The 19,954-nt window shown below is 51.7% G+C and overlaps 1 protein-coding gene across 5 annotated transcripts in view; it reads left to right on the forward strand.

Moving 5' to 3' along the window:
• Window positions 1-19,954, forward strand: part of LOC111145099 (paired box 2) — a 78,141-nt gene that overhangs the window by 46,760 nt on the left and 11,427 nt on the right. For all 5 annotated transcript variants that reach the window (XM_022499740.1, XM_022499736.1, XM_022499738.1 and 2 more), the window contains 2 exons: window positions 10,696-10,871; window positions 13,272-13,398. In XM_022499740.1, the coding sequence (XP_022355448.1) occupies window positions 10,696-10,871; window positions 13,272-13,398 (303 nt within the window). The remainder of the gene's footprint in view (window positions 1-10,695; window positions 10,872-13,271; window positions 13,399-19,954) is intronic.

Here is a 19,954-nt window from a genome sequence, read left to right on the forward strand (position 1 = left end):
AGCAGAGATCCTGCTTCCCTCTCTCTCTCTCTGCCTGCCTCTCCATCTACTTGTGATCTCTCTCTGTCAAATAAATAAAATCTTTAAAAAAAAAAAAAAAGAGAGAGCGCACACAGTTGCTTCCAATCAGGGCAGTTAAAAGGGGTTTTAGTGGGGTTAGCATCTGATCTAAGCATTGATAGCTAATGAATGTGCCACAACTTCTTCTTGGTGGGTGCAGGCAGGTTCCGGGGTATCCCCATGTTTTTCCCAGGGCCCACACATTAACTGTATAACAATGTCTTCTAAAAGATTTCCTGACCCTAGCATTAAATTTATTAGAGCGTTATTTGCATGAACCCCCCTCCCCTTTGCAGGGAAGATGGCATTGGGCTTTGTCACTGCCTCATGATTTCATTGTGATTTCTCAAGGATTACCAGCAAAAATTTTAGGATCCTATCCACTTTCTCCTGGAGGGTGCCGGTAGATGAATTATCTGAGCCCAGGGAAAGTTAAGTACATTGAAATAGAGAAGAGTTACCTGGCTGGCCCCCTACTGATGTGGGCAACTCATGCTGGTCCAATTTTGAAGATTTTGCTTTGGTGGAGAAGAAGGCAAACAGAGGGAGGGAGGGTCGAGAGGTTCTGCCTTCTCCCCCCCTTTCTTCTTTCTTACTCCCCTTGCCAAGTACTGAACCTAAGCCTGCCTTCCTTTTTGTTCTCTCTTCAGACATAGCTACGAAAGCCCTTTTCTGTTGTCTCAGCTTGTTCTGACCTTTTGTCTTCCTGACAGGTTCACGCTACTCTCATATCCATCCTTGGTTATGGTCCCCTCCTTCCATCTGTTGTGTCCTTTTTAAAAGGGAAAAAAATAACTTTTGTCTGATAATGAGTGTCATACATGCTCATTGGAAGGTACTTGGAAGATACAGTAAATTTTTTTTAAAAAAACCACCCATAATCTCATCACTGAGAGAAGACCACTGTTAGAATTTAGTATAGTCTTTATGGTATTTTTTTTCCTTCCGTGCATATATAATTTTTTATCAAAATTGGAATGATACTGTATATACAGCTTGTGTCTTGCTATTTTCACTTAACATTATATAGGACCATTTTCACATATCATTAAATATTCTTTGAAAACATGATTTTTTAATGGCTGCATAATCTTCCACTGTTCAGTGTACATGTCCTTTTAAAATCTAGGCTCATCATATTTTAAAGCTTATCCGTGTGCAACAGCAATGATTTTTCCTTAAATGTCCTTCTCTTTCAACCCTTCCCCCACTCCAGTCCCTTTACTTTGTCAGGTTGATTATTTGAGCTTGTAAAGGTGGAATTTCATTTTTAGAGCACCCTGTCCTTACGGAATTATACTCCCTTGTAGAATCTCTTGCCATGGAATCACATGACCGTTCTTGCCCTCCCTGTGTAGCAGTTTGCTTTCCTTAAGTTGGATTCTGTCCAATGCCTCCTTCGCCGGCTACTGTCAACTCTAGACATGCTTGCTTTCTCCGCAGATCCCCATCACTTCCCTTTTATCGTTTTTTTTTTTTAAGATTTTATTTATTTATTTATTTATTTATTTATTTGACAGAGATCACAAGCAGGCAGAGAGGCAGGCGGGGGGATGGGGGAGGTGGGAGGGAGAGCAGACTCCTGGCTGAGCAGAGAGCCGGATGCAGGGCTCTATCCCAGGAGCCTGAGATCATGACCTGAGCCGAAGGAAGAGGTTTTAACCCACTGAGCCACCCAGGTGCCCCGCCTTTTATTGGTTTTTGTCTCTTGGTCAGAATTAAGCAGCTTGGAATAGTGAAAAGGGCATTGGGCATTGAGAACCTCGGTTCCCATCTTAAAGATCACCAGCTGTGTGACATGGGAAAATTACTCAATCTTTCTGAGCGTTTGTTTTTTTTTTTTTTTTGGTTTTTTTTTGGTCTCTAAGAGGGAATCCGATTAAATGATCATCTCCATGATAATTTGCAGCTGTAAAATGCAGTGACACTGAATCCAGAGTAGCAACTCACTTTGTTGTTTCTTTTTTCTTCTAAAAGGTAAACTGTTAAGCAAAGCAAGTTAAGAGGTCATCTACCTTTGCTTCTGGAATTCTGTTAGATGAACCAGCCAATATTCCTTTTTTTTTTTTTTGAATCATCTCTGGCCCTGTGCTAGATTTACGAAGATGAAAAAGATGAGTCCCTGCCTTTGAAATAGTCACAGTTTAGTGGAGAAAACAAACATTAAAAAAACAACCATAAGGAGCGCCTGGGTGGCTCAGTGGGTTAAAGCCTCTGCCTTTGGCTCAGGTCGTGATCTCAGGGTACTGGGATCAGGCCCCCCACCCCCACCCCCTCATCAGGCTCTCTGCTCAGCAGGGGGCCTGCTTCCCTTCTTCTCTCTCTGCCTGCCTCTCTGCTTACTTGTGATCTCTGTCTGTCAAATAAATAAAATCTTAAAAAAAACTGATACACATAGATTCTAAATTTGGCTCTGCCACTTACTGGCTGTAGTAGGTAATTTGGTAAATTTCCATCCCTTGGTTTCTCTGGGTTACGAACTTAAGCTGCCACCAGCATATTGCCTGTGTTTCTTCTGCCTCTTGCATCACTTGTTAGCTGTGTAAACTTAGGAAAGTTCTGGAACCTCTGCACGTCATTTCCTCACCTACGAAATGGAGATAATAATAGAAGCTTCCTGCTTAAGTTCTGGTGAAAATTAAATGAGTTAATATATGTACAATTCTTAGATGAGTGCCTAATATATAGTAAGCACTTAATGTTAGCCGCTGTTATTGTAAGGATTAAGTCAGTGTCTATATGTTACGCATAGTGTCTGCTACTGTAATAGGAACTGGATCAATTTCAGTTATTATTATTATTTCTACAATAGAGGTTTGGATAGATGGCAATTGGAACACAGAGAAAGAAGAAATTAATACTGCAGAGGGAGGAGCTAGCCACCCGCTGGTGTAACTTTGAGGAAACTCAATCCAGAAGAACTCATGGGACTTGGCCAAGGCCATGTAGCACGTGAGCAACAAAACCAGGATTTCAACTCGGATGTCACTCCTAGTCCAGTGTCTCGTTAGGATCACCAGTGCAGCTTAGTGTCCCTAAAGGCACATGGGTGTCAATGGACACAGCAAGACTGAGGTCAGGCAGGCCAGGCACCTGCCTTTTTCCCCCTACCATGAACTCACTGAGGAGGTGGTCTGGCAGGGCTAGAAGGCCAGGCAGAACCTAGTCTTGCTCAGAGCCTAAGCTTTGGGCCATGTTTCCAAGGGCTTTTTCATGCCCTGTCCTCGGCCACAGCAGACTCATAGGTTGTCCAGTTTAAGGATGGGAGGCACGGGGGAGTGTCATCCCATCTCCTTGGACAAACTGTGTTCCCACCAGTACACTCTCCAGCCTGGGCCTTGCAGCCCTTCCCAGCACAGGGCAGTAGGGCTTTCTTCCTCTCTCCTTTTCCTATTTCTCCTTTCCCCCAAGCTTCCCCTCTTCCTTTCTTCCTCTCTTCCTCCCTCCCCTCCCCTCTCCTCCCATTCTCTCCTCCCTCCCTTGCACTCCTTCCCTTTTTTTTCCCCATCTAGCCCCCTCCCTGTGGCCCGAATCCCTGCTCTTGATCCCCTGAGGAAAGCAAAGTAGGGGAGGGGGTGCCTGGAACCCCGCCCGCACCCCATCAGCTGGGAGGCCGGCGCGGCGTGGGGGTGGGGCCGGGCTGCACCAGAATGTCAAGCGGGGATATTGATCGCATTCTGAACTCAGCCCAGCCGATAGAAGGTAATTAATGACTCCATTTGCCTCAGTACCTAGGAGAACAATTGAGTTTGAAACTGCAACAACTGGCAGCTGGGGGTGAGCCCTCAGAGGGGGAAGGTAGTGTTAGACAAGGGGGGTGCGGAGCTGACGCCACCGGTCAGAATGGTGGGGAGCAGGCGCAGACATTAGCACGGAGCCCCCCACCCCAAACACAGAGAGCCCAGGCCCCTCCAGCGCCCCTGCCCCCTGGGGGCCGAAGCCCCTCATGCAATGATCCTACTTCCTCTGTCCCTTTTCTCTTTTCTTCCTGTCTCGCTTCCTGGAGTCATTTTCTGTCTTCCGATGAAGTAAGACTGACGTCCCCCCGGATTGCTTCCTCTCTGCTGTGTGATCTTGCGCATTTTTTTTTACCCTCCCTCGGCTTGTTCCCTGGTTTGTAAAACTGAACTAATGGTATCTCGTTGGCAAGTGTTGTGTGAGAACTGGAGATGCTACGTGTGAATCTTCTGAAGCCCGCCTGGGACACAGTGTCCATATGTGCTAATGACGATGATGGTGATGACCTTTGACATAAAAGGCAAATTTGGTGGCGAATTTGGAGAGGGCTTCAGAGTCAGACATCCTGAGTTCAAATCCAGCCTCTGCTGCTTAGTCCTTGGCTATTGTTGAACAAATAATTTTCCTGCTCATCTGAAAAACGAGAAGTACCTCAGAAAGTAAAGCGGATTTAATGAGTATATGTAAAAGCTCTAATGTCAGTTTCCCCAGAGGTAGACGTGTGTACTGGGGCTTCGAGAGCTGATGGTAGCATACTTCTTCCCAGTACTTGAAAGATCCCTCTCAAATGCCTAATTCTTACTTCTTGGATCCCACCTTGATTTTGTGGACTTTGATGAGCCTGGGTGTTTTCTGACCAAGGAAATGGCATTATTTCATTCTGTCTCTAATCATCCCCCACCCACTTTTTGGTCAGTGCTCAAAACTTTCTCCTGTCCTTTGCAGTGACTACTTTGAGAATTCAGGTAGAAAGTCATCACACAAGGAGGACGGAACACCTTTGTGCCTAGCCCTCACCTTTAGGATGTGGTAGTCAGTGGCTTCTCTCCTGTCCAAGTTGCTGGGCTCTCACTGGACAGCATGATTCATGACTGGCCTGGCCTGGAGTCAGAGAAGGTAGAGAATGTAGAAGGTAGGGCTCTGCTCCCAGCAAGCCCAGAAGAGATGGGGAGTGACAAGGCTAAGTGAGTGAGATCAGATCCTTTTGCTGGGGGAGTAAATGACATTTTTATTGATGACTCTAGAAGTGGTGCATGCTTATTGTACAAAGTCTGGACAATATGGAAAAACTTAGGTGAGAAGAAATGATCCAGATTTGCTCATGATCTGAAGGTAACCATTGTCAACCATGTTCACAAAGCGGCTCTACTTCTAGTCGAGATGATCTTTGGTTGTGCACCTGTCTTTGTCCCTGTGGAAACCGGGGCACCCCTGCTGGAGCCCCCGCTCTGGACACGGGCTGGGTGGGCTCCTGCTGCCCATTGTAGCTCCGTCCTCAGCTGTCCACAGAGCACCTTCCCGGCGCCAGGCTCTCCGGTGGACATGCCCTTGAGCTAGCATCCCACTAATCTCTACTTTGTTTGCTCTGAGCTCGTTTCCTCACCAGTAAATAGGGGATCATAATCCCTACCTACCTTGGAGTGTGGTTAGGAAGCCCAGATAACCTAAGATCTGTGAAAGCGTTCTGTTAACTGCTCAGCAAATAGGGAGCAGTCAGAGGAGAAGACAATATGAGCCTTTGTTCCCCCAAAAGAAAAATATTCATCAAAGTTTTAGCTCACGGTTTAATTTAATAAATTTATTTATATCCTGCCTTATTCCAAAAAGGACTTGTGGTAGCTCACTGTCCTTGAGAGTGCTCTTGCTGTAGTGGACAAAACACCTGGAATGGGGTCCAGTCCTGAGAGCCCTAGCACCGAGCTGTATGACCTCGAACTGGTGACCTCCCCCTGCTCGCTGCTTACCCCTCCTAGTTTTTCTCACTGTAAAATGAGAAATTTGGACTAAGTCTCCCCTAGTCATTTTCAAACAGTCTGTGCTCAGTCAGCAGAGGGCCACAGGCTGTGTCTTCAGTGTAGGGAGTGTGCAAGGCAGAGAAGTAGGGATGCTAGGAGGGAGACCGTACCCCAGATGGAGTCAAGTGGTCCCCATCTTGGTCCCTGGGTTTAGAACCTGGGCAGCAGGGTGAAATGACGTAGTGGGTAGGCTCTGGGTCAAGCAGACCTGAAGTCAGATCCCGACTGTCACTAACTGGCTGCCTACCCTGCCTACCTTGGCTAAGCCATGTAACGTCTTTTTGCCTCAGTTTCCCTCCCTTTCACATAGGTATCACAGTCCTGACCTCACAGGGTTGTGGGGAGGATTCAATGGCATGTAATAAGCTGAGTACTGTGAGCTGCTCATGGACGGTGGTTGGGTCGGGGACAGAAGGAGGACAGGGCTGAATCCCCCACACGCAGGGACTAATTAGCACACGGTCCCTTCCTTGCTCCAGCAGTGTGCTGGGTGAGGTCTTACTAAACCTACAGCAACCACATTTTCCAACCTTCGTCTAAAATAGGGCCTGGCAATGGGAAAGAGAATTAAAAATCAGAATTGTTCCACAAAGCCCAGGACGTGAGGCCACCATACTCCAGCCCTGTTCTTGGAATCCTGACAGGGGGTTGGCTTATCTCATCAAGATAAAGGCCGAGGGCCTCCTCCCATCAGTTAGGAAAGGACTTCTCTGGAACCAGCTTCCACCGTGGGCCAATAGACCCATCTTATCCCACCCCCGCTGTCTGTGACAGGGCCTCAGTGTGGGGAGTCCAATTCAGAGGTTGTCTCTGGTCCCTGTTCCCAAGCGACCTCTGCTGCCTTCCTTGGACGGTGGTTCTGCAACTCCCAGGTCAAGTGCTGCTCTTAACTGGGAAGACGGCGTTCTCTGTCCTTTGGGCAAAGGTACCATAGGTGGGCAGGGTGGTGTTGGTGAGAGGGCCACTGTTAGAAGCTTACCAGCAGTAGGGGTGAGTGAAGAAGGGGCATAAGCCCACCCAGGGCCCTGCTGTGGATCTTCCCACATCCTCTGATTGGTAGGGACCTGATAGTCGACTGGGTATTCTGGGGTGCCAAGCCAGTCAGGTGGCCAGTCCAGAGACCTTGGGCCAGGGGCCTGGGTCAGCCATTCATTCAGTCACTCATCAAACGCCTCCTCTATGCCCATGTCCGTGCCCAGCGCTAGAGTCGCAGAGTTGAATTCAGTCACGGTCTCTGCCCATGGGGAACTCATGGCCTGGCTCTCTGTTGGATCGGGAATCTTCTTGGAGAAGGATGCTCTCTAATTACTCATGCATTTCCTTTCCTGCTTACTCTGAAACCTAGATCAAGATGTGCTTCTGCCTCCTCCTCTGTCTTGGCCGGCTCTGCCAGCGAGCCTTGACTCCCCGGGGCCTAGCAGTGATGTCCCAGTGTGGTTCCATCCCTCTCCTTGTGTCCCCTCTCAGAGTCTCCCCTTGGGAAGTCCCACCCAGAGGGCTCTCTCGCCGTCATCCTCAGGAGGTCTCTGCCCGTGGGCAGTGCTGAGCACCACTTCGTCTTCTCTTCCTTTTCTAGTCTTTTCTTCCATGTTCTCTTTTTATGTCTGCTCTTCTTTCTCTCTTATCTTCTCTTCTGTTTTTCCCCTTCTTCTGCCTACCCTCCCCCACGCCCATCCAGGCCCTTCCACAGCTGGACACCCAGGTTCCCCGTTCAAGTGACTTCTCCCCAGCTAGCACAAGGCAAGGAGCGTCTTCCCTTCTTCCTCTGCCTGTTTTCTGCCTCTGCCTTTCCTCCTTTCCTGGACTTCTGCTTCTTGAACCTCTGATCCCAGGCTTCTCCCAACCACCTCTCCTCACTCCCTCTCACAATCTCCCCTTGCCTTCATCCTTTCCATCCTTCTCCAGCTGAAGGAAGGGTGCCACCCCTCCTCTGAAGAGAGCCTGCAAGAGCTTCTGGTCCCCATCCTCTATGGCTCCACTGCCCATGCCCTGTTTCTGCACCCCCACCCCCCACTCCCTCCAGAAGTTTCTTTGTGCTCCTTTGTCATTCATCATTACCGCTGCCTTTCCTGCCTCCTCATTGCCTTCTTCTTCCTCTGGGAGTTTCCTCAAGCCTCCTGTAGCCTCTCTTGGGGTTCTCTGCAGGCTCTCATCACACCACCTTGCTTTCCTGATCCTCCAGCACCTGCTTTCTCTCCCTCACCCCTGCGCCCTTCCTCCTCCTCTCCTTCCCTTTGCCCGCCTCCCGCTGCCACCTCTTCCAGTAGCAGGCTTCCCTTCGCCTTTCCGTCCTCCCTCCCCCTTCCACTGCTGCCTCTGTAACCTGTCTTATCACCAGGGCCTGAGTATACAATAAAATAAATAAATAAAAAGGTCAGTGAGTGGAGGGAGCAGCAATAACCCCTAAAACAGTACTATCAGTGGAACATGATTGATCAATTGAATTCCATAGCGGCTGAAAAATGTGGGATTAAGTAGTGTATTATACGCACAATGAGTTGAGGCATGATGTTCATTTCAAGTTCATTTCGCCGGCCTCTGCCACCAGATCAGGCAATCAATAGGGGCAGCAGATATCATATATCACCTCTCTGCGGGCTGGGGAGAGAGCACCATAATCTCTCGCAAATTTAGAGTGACAGATTTGTCAAGATCTGAAGGGCCCCTGAATAAATGAAGGAAAAGAGACTCCTCCAGCCAGTGACCTGAGGACAAAGCTTCAGTTCAGCCCCCATACACACACACACACACACACACACACACACACACACACACACACGGTGGAGTCAAGCCACACACAGGCTCAGACACACATCCACACAGGGGCACGCTGTGAGCCTTCCCACACATATGCACACACCCGGGCACTGAATGCGGGAGCACCTGCTCACAGACAAATGCACACCTTCCTTGCCGGGACCCATTTGGCGACACTGCAATAACCGCACACAAAGACACCGCCACCCCGCTCGGCCCGACAGCAGGGATTCCCAAAGAGGTTAGGAGGATTCCAGTGGGAGAGGGTTAGACACAATGAACACGCAAAGAGCTACAGGGGTGGGATCAGGAGGCACATCCTTGAAAGAAAAGCAGGCACAGAAGAAACACAGGGCACCTGAGCTCACGCTCCCCATGCGGTGAAACATGCATGTGTGCACACACGCGCGCGCGCACGTGTACTCGGAAAACAGCTCTCGTTCTGTCACTTACACAAACACCCACACGTACCTGTCTGGACGTTTACATGTGTACAAATGCGTATACACAGAGAATACCCACATGCAAGGAAAAACTAAGTGTGCCGCACCCTAACTTATGTAAGAGAGACACATGCAGTGTCTAAGACAAAATCATTCCAGAGGCTTGCACAGTAAAAAATACAACAACCAAGTTTTGTGCCCGTAGGAATGCAGGGAACATGGAAACCCCATGGAGGCTGGCCCTGTGTCTGTCTTTCCACCTCAGCCTTGATCCTGCCCTTCATTTCTCTCTCTTTCACATGCACGTGCGTGTGCGCGCACACGCGCACGCACACACACACACACTTTCTTTGCTTTCCCACCTCCTGAGGAATAGAGTACAGGGAAGGGAAGATAGCAGGTCCCATTTGGAAAGCAGACCCCATGATCCATCTGGGAGGCCAGAAGAGAGGATGGCTGCGGGTTGAGGTTAATCAATATGTAATATTTTCTATGGTCTCCCGAATGATACTGTACGGTGTTACTGTATATAATGCAATATTGATTATATCATATCGTATAATCACCTATAAACTGATATATATAATAGTCCCAGAGGAACACCCTGAGGCCTCCAGCATGTGCTGGCCCCAGGCCCAAGGCTCTTCTGTGGGTCTTGGGCTGAAGGAAGCCAAGGAGTGGCCACACTGGGGCTGGCGAGGACCCAACCTCGGCTTGGGGAGTTGCCACGTAGATGTTCACAGAGAGAGCCAGTGAGGAGACTCTTAGCTCACTGCGTGCTCTGGAAACTAACAGACAGGATGCAGGGGTGCAGGGATGGAGGGGGGAGGGGTAGCAGAAAGTCTGGGTAGAGCGGGACCTGGACAGAACTGGCCTGCAGCCCCAGGGAGCAGGCACGAGTGTGGCACCTCCGTGGCTTTTCCTTCACGGAGTGTCTCGGCTCTCTGTGACAACCACAGGAGGAGCCAGGCGCCCATGGGGCTGGCCCCTGTCAGAGGCCTGGCTGGAGTCCAGGTCGGAGACAGAGGCTGAGGAGGGCAGTCTGGGTATAGGAGCACATTCTGGGCACAAAGACACTGTCTTTAGTCTCTGTCCAAGGCGGGGTCTCACTCCTCACGTATCACCTGCTGTCCTCCTGCTCTGGTCTCTGTCCTGGCCCCACGAGAGCAGAATCCCTCAGCTTGACTTTCAGAGTCCCTCCTCCCTCGGTGGTGAAGTTAATTACTTCACCCAGTCTCCGTGTTACACTCAGCCTCGGAGATTTGATGATTTTCCACCCCTGGAGTCAGTGGAACTGAAATTCATCTCAGAGCCGAGTTCAATTCTCCACAGGCTCGGTAATGCTGGTCTGAGACACCCAGCTCCTCCCCCAGGCTGACCCAGGCCTGGGGACAGAAGGGGTTCTCGGAGACATTCCCTCAGGAGACCCCTTGGCTATAGCTCTGCCAAGTCCTTCCCACACCCCCGGCTGCCCACACTGGGACAACTTGCCTTTCTTTTCCCAGGGCCTTCAGAGGCTCTGGCTTCCCCAGCCAGATTTTGGAGGCATGGTCAGCCCCTGGGTCAGCTGCTCTAGCCTAGAAGCTGGGGGTGAGGGGTCCCAGCAGGGCTAGAAAGTCCCCTTGACCTACTATGCCTGTGCCAGCCTGCGCTGATGCCACCAGTGTCCATGTGTCCTCCAGATGTGTCCGAGGGCTCAGTCCCCAATGGAGACTCCCAGAGTGGCGTGGACAGTTTGCGGAAGCACTTGCGAGCGGACACCTTCACCCAGCAGCAGCTGGAAGCTTTGGATCGGGTCTTTGAGCGTCCTTCCTACCCCGACGTCTTCCAGGCATCAGAGCACATCAAATCAGAACAGGTGAGGAAGGAGCTTTTTTTTTTTTAATATTTTATTTATTTATTTGACAGTAAGAGAGAGCACAAGTAGGGGGAGCAGGCAGAGGGAGAAACAGGCTCCCCATTGAGCAGGGAGCCCAATATGGGGCTCCATCTCCGGACCCCGGGATTGTGACCTGAACTGAAGGCAGCAGCTTAATGACTGAGACACCCAGGCACCCCAGGAAGGAGCTTTCTGCTTGCAGAAGTGGACAGGGACGGGGCAGGACAAGGCATCTGAAAAACATGTGTACCCAGCATCACCCATGTGACATACAGGTATACCACATGCATGCCAAGTAGACATACTCACACCGAGACGCTATGGTAGTGTTCAGAAAAACCATTATGGTATATGGCAGTTAGAAATGATGAGTTCTGGGTGATAGGTCTTGGGTAAGTCTTGTTCCCTTTCAGAGCCTCAGTTTCCCCATCCGTAGAATGGAGGACTTGGGTAAGGTCTAATAGGTCGCTTCTGGCCCTGCCGTTCCATGCATGTGGCATAGAAGACCCAGGACACGTCCTTGTCCTCTTGCCATGTCCCTTGCCTAAATGCCTCAGAGGTCTTATAGAAAGTTTGGGCAAGACCAGGGTGCTCTTCTCGCCCTCGGGGCCTGCCTCCTGCTCCCAAGTCCAGCTGTCCAGTGTGACCTGAGGTCGGCTGATGGCCTACCCCTCTGCCCCCATACTTCGTCCAGATGCAGAACGGCCCTGTGCACCACACAGCCCACAACACACCCGCACAATACACAACGTAGACACATCTCCTAACTCCTCACATTTACCCTTGTGCACGTGTTTACACACCACCACAGGTACCTGCTCCCTCCCCCACTCACAGCTAACACTCCTGCTAGCACACGCCCCCCCACCCCATCTGCCAGAAGGGGGGCCTTCTCCCAGACCACAGCTTGGCACACCCCCAGCACCGGCCTCCACCCACACATCCAGAGGGGCTCCAGTGCACACACTCCCATTCCTCCCACACCTAAGGCCCTGGCCAGGCTCACAGCCACCGCACAACCCCGTCCGCTGGGCTTGCACGCGCACACGCACGCTCACGCGCTCTCACACCCGCGCAGCCCTACAGGCTCCACGCGGTGCGGTTCCGCTCTAGGACGCCAGAGGCTCCCAGCCACTCGCCTCTCTCTCCGCCCGTCCTTTTATCCCATAAGCTGTTTGTCTTCATAAAACAAAAATCAAAAGTCTTTTTAAGGTGCCCTGAGCCATAAACCAACAAAGGAGGAGCCGGCCGAGGCGGGCGGCTCGGTGCACCCTCCACGAGTCCCCGGCTGTATTACAATGAATAACCTTTATTTACTTTCATTAGACTATTAAACACCAGCACAGTCATTTTTCCCCCTGAAACTCGGAGCAGGGCCCATAAAGCAAATCCGAAGCCTAATTGAGTTCATTTTAATTTCTCTCCGATCACAGCGAATTACTCTGGTGATAAATCAGGGGGCAGCTTCACCCCCAGTAGAAGGCCTAATTTGCAGCTAATTACAAAACTGATTTCTACAGGAAGATCAATACGAGAAGGAATTGGAAATGACGAGGCAATCCCGGCCAGCCAGGGAGGGGAGGGGGCCCTCTGGGGGGGCCAGGAAGCGGAAGGGAAAAAAACGGACCCGAAAGAGCAGAAAATCAGTTTTAATTTAACGTAATATTAATCAGAGCAACTTTTCCGGCTTTGTGCAAGCTCCTGGTCGGCCCGGCTCTGGGGTCTGGCTGAGCAGTGACGGCAATAAAAAGGCAATTACCCGAGTGTTTCGGGCAGGACACCCTTTCAGAGGCAATGACTGGCCCCCTCCCACCCTTCTGTTAGCCATGTGGACTCTCCCCCTCCCCAATTTCATACCCCAGTGCACAGGCAGAGAGCGAGGGGCCCGTGGGGCTGTCTTTGTTTGTTTTTTAAAAAGGGGGCGCCAGCACCCGATCAGCCAGCCCAGCAGTGCCAGGCCCAAGGCCCCCCTGGGCCCTTCCCCCAGCTCCTGCCTCGGGGGGCCCATCAGGGTCAGCCCCTCCTCCCCAAGACTCCAGGGGGACCTGAGAACACCCCTTGCTTCTCAGCAGGGGGGCCCCAACTGCTACACTCCGCCCTTGGGGCTTTGTCGGCAGGAGAGGCTACAGCAGTTCAGAGAGGGCTGGGATCACCACCACCAACTATCCTCTAGCTACCCCCAGTTGGGTCTCCCCCACCCACACAAAACTCTCCGTCATCTGCTGAGCCCGCCCCTCCCTTGCTCCCCTCCCTCTGCCTGGCCATCTCCTTCGGCCCCATCTGGGAAGGCTCCCTGTCCCTCCCCCCCATCTGCACACTGAGCCCTCTCTCCACGTGTGCACATCAGTAGAGAGCTGTCGCTTTTCTCTCTTCTCCCAGGGGAATGAGTACTCCCTCCCAGCCCTGACCCCCGGGCTTGATGAAGTCAAGTCGAGTCTATCTGCATCCGCCAACCCCGAGCTGGGCAGCAACGTGTCAGGCACGCAGACATACCCTGTTGTGACCGGTAAGGAGGCTTCCAGAAGGTGGGGGGAGGCACTGATTTCAGTAAGGGCACCTCAGCCCATGCCATCTGGGGCCCAGTGGGACAAGTCGGCCCCTTGTCATGATATCTGCAGAGAGAGCGAGCCTCCGAAAACCAGGGTGCTTCCTGAACAGATGTGTGCAGATGTGAGGAGAAGAGATTGTGGTCAAGGTCTCTGTGTGCTTCCGCCTGGAAAGGTCGAAGCTAGGAGGAGCTCATGCTGGTTCCTTCTGCCCATCCTCTTGCCTCTCTCTTTGCCTTTTCTCTTGCCACCCCCAAGGTGCCCGGAATCAGATGCCTCTTGCTAGGATGTGCACAGAAGAGGGCAGAGGGTAAATAATTTAGGCCAGACTGGGGGGAGGAGGGCGGTGTCCAGCCTCCCTACTGCCATGCCTCCGAGGCTTCTCAGGGGTCCACCTTCCTCTCCTTCTAGGCAGCCTGGGGAGCTGCGGTTTGGGGCTTCAGGGCAGGGCCTCCACCTCCGTGGTTACAGAAAAGCACAATTATTCCAGTCGCACTCCCGCTTCCCAGAGAAATCACTGAGACTGAGGCTTGATTTCAAGGCCAGGCAGGGTCAGGCCTGTCCCACAGTCAAGTGCAGGGGAGAGGACATCTAATCCCGCTGCTCCCGTGGATTGGGAGCAGGAGAGGTGGCTGGAGGGGAAGCAGGCTGAGGTGTGGTGCAGCGAAGGACCCAGCCAAGGAAGCTCTAGGCCTCAGAGCTGCAGGCTAAGGAAGGCGCCTGGCACTGCAGAAGGGTTTCCGGGCCAGGAAAGTGCCCAAGTGGGAGAAACACACATTGAGGTGTTATTAAAATTCACCTAATTATTCTGGAGACACTAAAGCCAATGTGCCGTTTGTTCCTTGGGAGACAGAATGATTGAGAAGGGTCTCAGTGGGGATTGGGAGACACTGAGGCGTTACCTGCCGAGCGAGGCGTGTGGAGGCGGCCCGGGGACCCAGCGGCGGGCCTGTAGGCAGCCAGCGTCATAGCCGGTGGCAAAGGCAGGAAACAAGGCCCTGGTGCTGGTGTGGAAATGGTCTGAGCGGGGCTCAGGCCTGAGCTGGGCTGTGAGTGGCCATCCAGCTTCCACCTGCGGGCTTAGGAGGGCCTTGTCCTTAACCTTCCCAGGCTGTCCTCAAGACATGTCCTGGTACAGCTGTTTCTGGCCCAGACAGGGTTGAGCTCTTCAGCTAGGTGATCAGAGATGGAATTCTGGAAGTATCAGAGACCTGGACATTGCTTTTGGGAGTGACAACCTTGGCTGGGTCAGGGCATAGCCTATTACCAACTGGCCCTCGATAGGAGTCCTCCTTGGCCAACGTGGAAGCTCTCTGACCTGCTGGGTGTTCTGACCCAAGGCAGAGAGATGATACAGGCCAGGCCAACTTTCTGATCTGCTGAGAGTTTCAGTGGCCACTTCCTGAAGGTGGCCCAGCCCAGGCCAGGGACAAAAGAGAGCCCAGGAGACTTTTCCCTCATCCCAGCTGTGCTTCTCTGTGCCTGGGACCACACGGTCCAGAAGGCAGGAGCTCCCCGGGGTGGAGAGATGGATCTTCGGGTAGGGTTCCTGCTGCAGGAGAACTCGGGCTGGTACAGAAAAGTGCCTCCACCTTGAGCCTCCCCCGCCCACCTCCCCCCCATGGCCCTGGAACGGTCCCAGCTCAGCCTGGGAACATCTCCGGCTGATCCATCTGGATCCAAGTGTGAGAAAAGTTCATTTCAGACCCAGCTTGACATTCCCAGGTGGCAAGTTAGCACTAACATCTCAATCTGTATGCGACATTTCAATCAAGCGAGGAGTAACAAAAGCAGAACCATTAACATTCGGAGCTGTTCACCAGTGGTAATGACGGGAAACTCACTCAGAAACTGGAAATTACCAAAAAGAGAGAAGTGTGTGGAGAGGTGGGGGAGGGGAGGTGGGAGGAGGTGGGGGCAGGGAATGATTTTTCTACACTTAGGCCAAGATCCAATGTTTGGATTAATGGTGCCATTACCAAAGAGAGGGCTGCCGATTATGCTCATTCTTAAAATGTTTTTGCTGGCAATTAAACGGCTGGAGTTATTGATCTTTGTTGATTTTATGTCCTCCTAATTTGCATAATCTATTAAAGATGAATGATTCATGATGTGTTTATTATGGGGACAAACAGAATGTGCTGGAGGTACTACTGTCAAGGTGAGAAACGGGGCAGTGCCCAGAGACTTGATGGGCCACCTCGGGAGTGGGTCCAGCATGGTGGCCTTGGGGCCAGGACTTTATGGGTAGCAGTAAGCAGTGATGCAAGGACAGCAGACACAAGAAACTTGGACTTGGGCTAGGTTCTTCTAGAAAGATCTTGGCATCTGTGAAAACTTCAAGCACAGCTGGCATATGGGAGAGGCTTTGGGAATATTTGTAGACGTTCCCTTTGAAGATTCTTAAAAAGCATATTTTGTTGGAAAATATGAAGGACTTTGGTCAAGAAAGAAAAGGGGAGGCTCTTTCTGGGCAGGTGTGTGCTAACCGTGAGGGAGCAGGGAGGTCGTCTGTGTCCACAGCCTGGCTTGGGTGTGCTAAGGTGTTCCGGGCCCCGTCGTCATCCCCTGTGTCTCGGGCACCCGGCTCATCTTCCTCCCTGGGGACAGGCAGCTGAGGCTGTAAACCTTCAGGGATGAGTCCTGGGGAAACCGGCCCAGCAATGCCCTAGCCCAACCTGGAGAGCCGACCTTATTGATATTCCTGCCACCTCCTGGCACCAGAGGCTGATTTCAAACTTCACCAGCCACTTGATACAGCTGTTCCACAAGGTCAGGACTGAGAGGAGAGAGGAGCCCGGGCTATTGTGTGGAGGGGAGAGTGGGGCCCAGTGGGCCAGGACACAGCTAATCACATTGCAAGCAAGGCTGGCTGCCAGTGTCTGGGGCTTGGCCTGATAGTCTCCCCTCCCCACCTTCCATCTTGGAGCCAAGGAGAGAGACAGACTTTTCTGGGTGGTGTTTGCAAGTTCTGCCGAGATTTTAATTTCACTGCATCACAACTCAGCGAGCTGCCAAGTCAAGCTGGTTATTTAAATTTATCACCCACTTTCCCTTCCGCCGCTGGGCTGCTCGAGCTCAGTGGCATCTCTTCTCTCCAGCCCACTGCTCTAGGCTGCTGGTCTGGAACGGAGCCGAGTCTCTCCAAAGTGATAAGGAAAAGGGGACCAGCTAGAGGAGAGAGTGAGTTGGGGGTACTCTGGCCCCAGGCTGCCTCAGTTTGGCTGGTGGTGGCTGGTACCTTCTTCTATCAACTTCTTACCCTTCCAGAGGATCCCATGGGGGCTGTCATCAACCCCTCAGTAGTCCCAGGGACCTCTGGACCAGGACTTCAGTGAATACTCTTGCTCCAACTGGATGCTGGTGCCTTCAAGTCGCCCATCACTGGTAGAAAAGAGCTCTTCATCCCCATGACCTTCACCTTGGCCTCTCCCTTCCTGTGTCTGTCCAGGTCTTCAGCCATAGAGGAACATGAAGGGACACAGGCAGCCGTGTTGATCTGGGAGAAGATGAGTACTAGTTTCAGGATGCCCCAAGTCCCTTGGAGAGGCGCCTGAGCATTTAGAGGGTCCCTTGTCCTGGTGGAAGCACACAGTGAAGAGGAGCACAGGCTCCCTACCCTGGAGGCCACACAGAGCGAGACAGGGAGTATGTGGCAGCTCTCCACACTAACCCTAGCAGCCCAGGAATCCACCCGTCAGTCCCTGGAGCTGCTGCCCTGAGCAGGCTTCACTCGCCTCCGGTGGGCATCGCCACCGAGCGCTGGGAGAGCTTCGCGCGAGGGTAGTTCTTCCATCCTCCTTTTAGTCCCAGAGAGGTAGTGGAGGAATTGAGATCCATGTCCAGAAACAAGCGGGCTACACTCCCCAAAACCCAGCTGGATAAAAATGTAACAAGAATTGTCAACACACAACCAAACCTCATGCTCTGGTGCCAGAAGGAGAAGAAACTCAAAAGCCAGAGCAGTAGGTGAGAGCCCGAGGGTATCACCCTGGAGCTGGACCCTACCTGGGGGAGACTGCGGTTATAACACAGCAGACAGGAGCCACGACCTTGGGTCCAAAAGAAGCAGGAAGCCAGAAGTGAGGATCACCCTGCGTAAAGCCAGGAACAGAGCAAGACAATGCCGTGTGTGAAAGGGAAACACACAAATTATCCCAGTGGCCCAGGGAAGCAAGTGAGTGAAAAATCGTCTCCATGAAAAATGGAGTCCCCACTCCTGACCCTGGTTCAGGGTCCAAATTTATACCTGAGTATGTGGCAGGAACCCCCAGCCAAGACCTGACATAAAAAATTTGTCTAGGATAATAACCTACTCTGAAACCCCAGCAGGAACCAGGGCAAACCTTCTCTACAGAGACATTCCCGAACCTAGGGCACATGGAACCTCAGCAGTAAAGATGAGCTCACTACGAAAAATTACACCCCTCATGTAAATGCAAGCTATCATGAGGGGGAGTTAGCAGAAGCAAGAAATAGGACAATCAATACCCCTAAGAACTAGAGAGAATAGAACAGTCCAAAAGCAACTATAAAATAAGCATGTTTCATATTCCAAAAAAGATAACAGAAAAGCATCAGTTTTGTGTTTATCTCGGATCTAGATGCTTCATCCCCTCCGCAACCGCCCCCCCGCCCCCGGCAGCTCAGCCAATCTTCTGGTAATAAAAACCAAAAAGGCCAGGAAGGAAGACCACAGCTATATATAGCTTATTGTTTTGGGGTCCAGGAGCCTCAGGCGCAGCCCTGAGAGTAGAGCCTGTCCCCTGCTTATCCAAGCTCCCAGGCTCAAGTGTCAGCACAGAATCGTCCCTTTGGAAAAAAAGTCTGAACTTTGGAAAGCTAGGGACAAGGAAAACACAGTCCTCCTCAGTGAAAAAAAGAGCCTTCTTAGCTTCTCTACCCTCTGTGGATGGCAGTGGAGGGAGAAGGTGGTTTTATTCAAGCGTTTGGGAGAAACTTCTCTTGATGCCTTAAGGCTACAGCTTGGAAGGAATCCATAGCTGAGATCCAGGAGGAGGTGGGGATGCTTCCCAAAGGGGAGTGCCCAAGGGGGGAGAGGGAGCAGAAGCTTCTCCTGGAAGCTGGTAAGTTGGGGGGAGGTCAATAAGGCAAAGTTCAAAGCTGAAAAGCAGGGCTGACCCCCCAGTTCCTGGAGGCCTGTGAGAACCCTGCAGGCTCAGCTTCTGAGAAAGGGTTGGGAGCCCTCAGAAGCTCAGACTCCTTGCCCACATCTGGGATGGTCAGTGATGCGGCCTTTTAGCAGACAGAAATGTGGATCCTGGGAAACCCTCCTCCTCCTACTCAGGGAGTCCTGAGGACCTCCAGAAACTGCCTCTTTCCTGTAGTTAACAACCCCCTTCCAAGGCAACTGCACTTCCCTCCATAAAACAAACAGCTTAGCCCTTGGCCAGCCCCTCCGGGGGAGGAGAGGGCAATAAAGGCTGAGAAATGTTTCTAAAGGAGGCTGGGAGTCTCCTAGCCTTGTCTGTCGGCTCAAAGCCCCTGATTAGCTAGAGGAATTTAGGGCACTGACATCAGAGCTCCTCTCCAACCTTGAAAGGAGGGGGCTAGGGAAACTTCTGACATCTAGCAAGTCCGAGCCCTTTGCTGTGGAGGCCAAACCAAGCCAGAGGGCTTCCCCACACACCCGTGCGCCCTGGACCCTTCACTTAAGCCTGGAAGGCCCAAGAGTATGAAGCTAGCTTCCTTCAAACATCCCTAAGGCCTCCAGCCACATCCCCAAGGACCTCCAGCCCCCAGACCTCGGCTCTGATTTAATTACGGGGGCATTTCCATAGCAATGAGACATTGACAGATAATGTGGGTGCCCTGGGCTTGCAGCCTAGGGAGTCATTGGATCTGGGCTCTTTCCCTTCCTCCTTTATCCAGTTCACCTTTAGAGGGAAAGGATATTGAAAAGAAGGAGCACTAATCCACTCTAGGCCTGGGAGAGTCAGATCGGAATTGGAGCCAAATAAAAACTGTACCACCCCCAACTCCATCCTAAATCCACGTCCATGTCTGTGTCTACTAGCCATCCCCAGTGGTGATGGCCTGCCCATCCCAGCAGGGCACCTTAGACAGAAGCACATAGGGCTTCTAACGGAACTGCAGAGGGGAGCAGAGTCCTGGAGAAGATGAAGAAGGTGTGAAAGGCTCCCAGGTACTTTAGCAAAGACGCAGTACCGTGGCCGCCTAAGCTGAGCTCAGATGTGGCCCAATTCCTTGAGCTTTCATCTTGACTTCTCCCTTCACCTCTTCCCTCCACCCATGGGACCGAAAAACTGAGCACCCCAAAAGGACTGTGCTTAGTCCTCCACAGCTAGGGCTCACTGATCTATGTAGAGATCAGGGAGAGGGGCCAGTTTTAATAGGAATCAAAATATTTTTAAGAAATCAGTGATCTTTATTTCAAACACATATAGTAGCCAACTCAGGCTAGCGAAGGGTTGGTTGCCTAATAGCACTGGGTACCGTTTTCACGATTAGCTAGGTTATGGAGAACCTCTCAGC

This window comes from Enhydra lutris, unplaced genomic scaffold, assembly GCF_002288905.1.
Source record: "Enhydra lutris kenyoni isolate GAN:26980312 unplaced genomic scaffold, ASM228890v2 scaffoldscaffold12, whole genome shotgun sequence".
In the NCBI taxonomy this organism is placed as follows: Eukaryota; Metazoa; Chordata; class Mammalia; order Carnivora; family Mustelidae; genus Enhydra; species Enhydra lutris.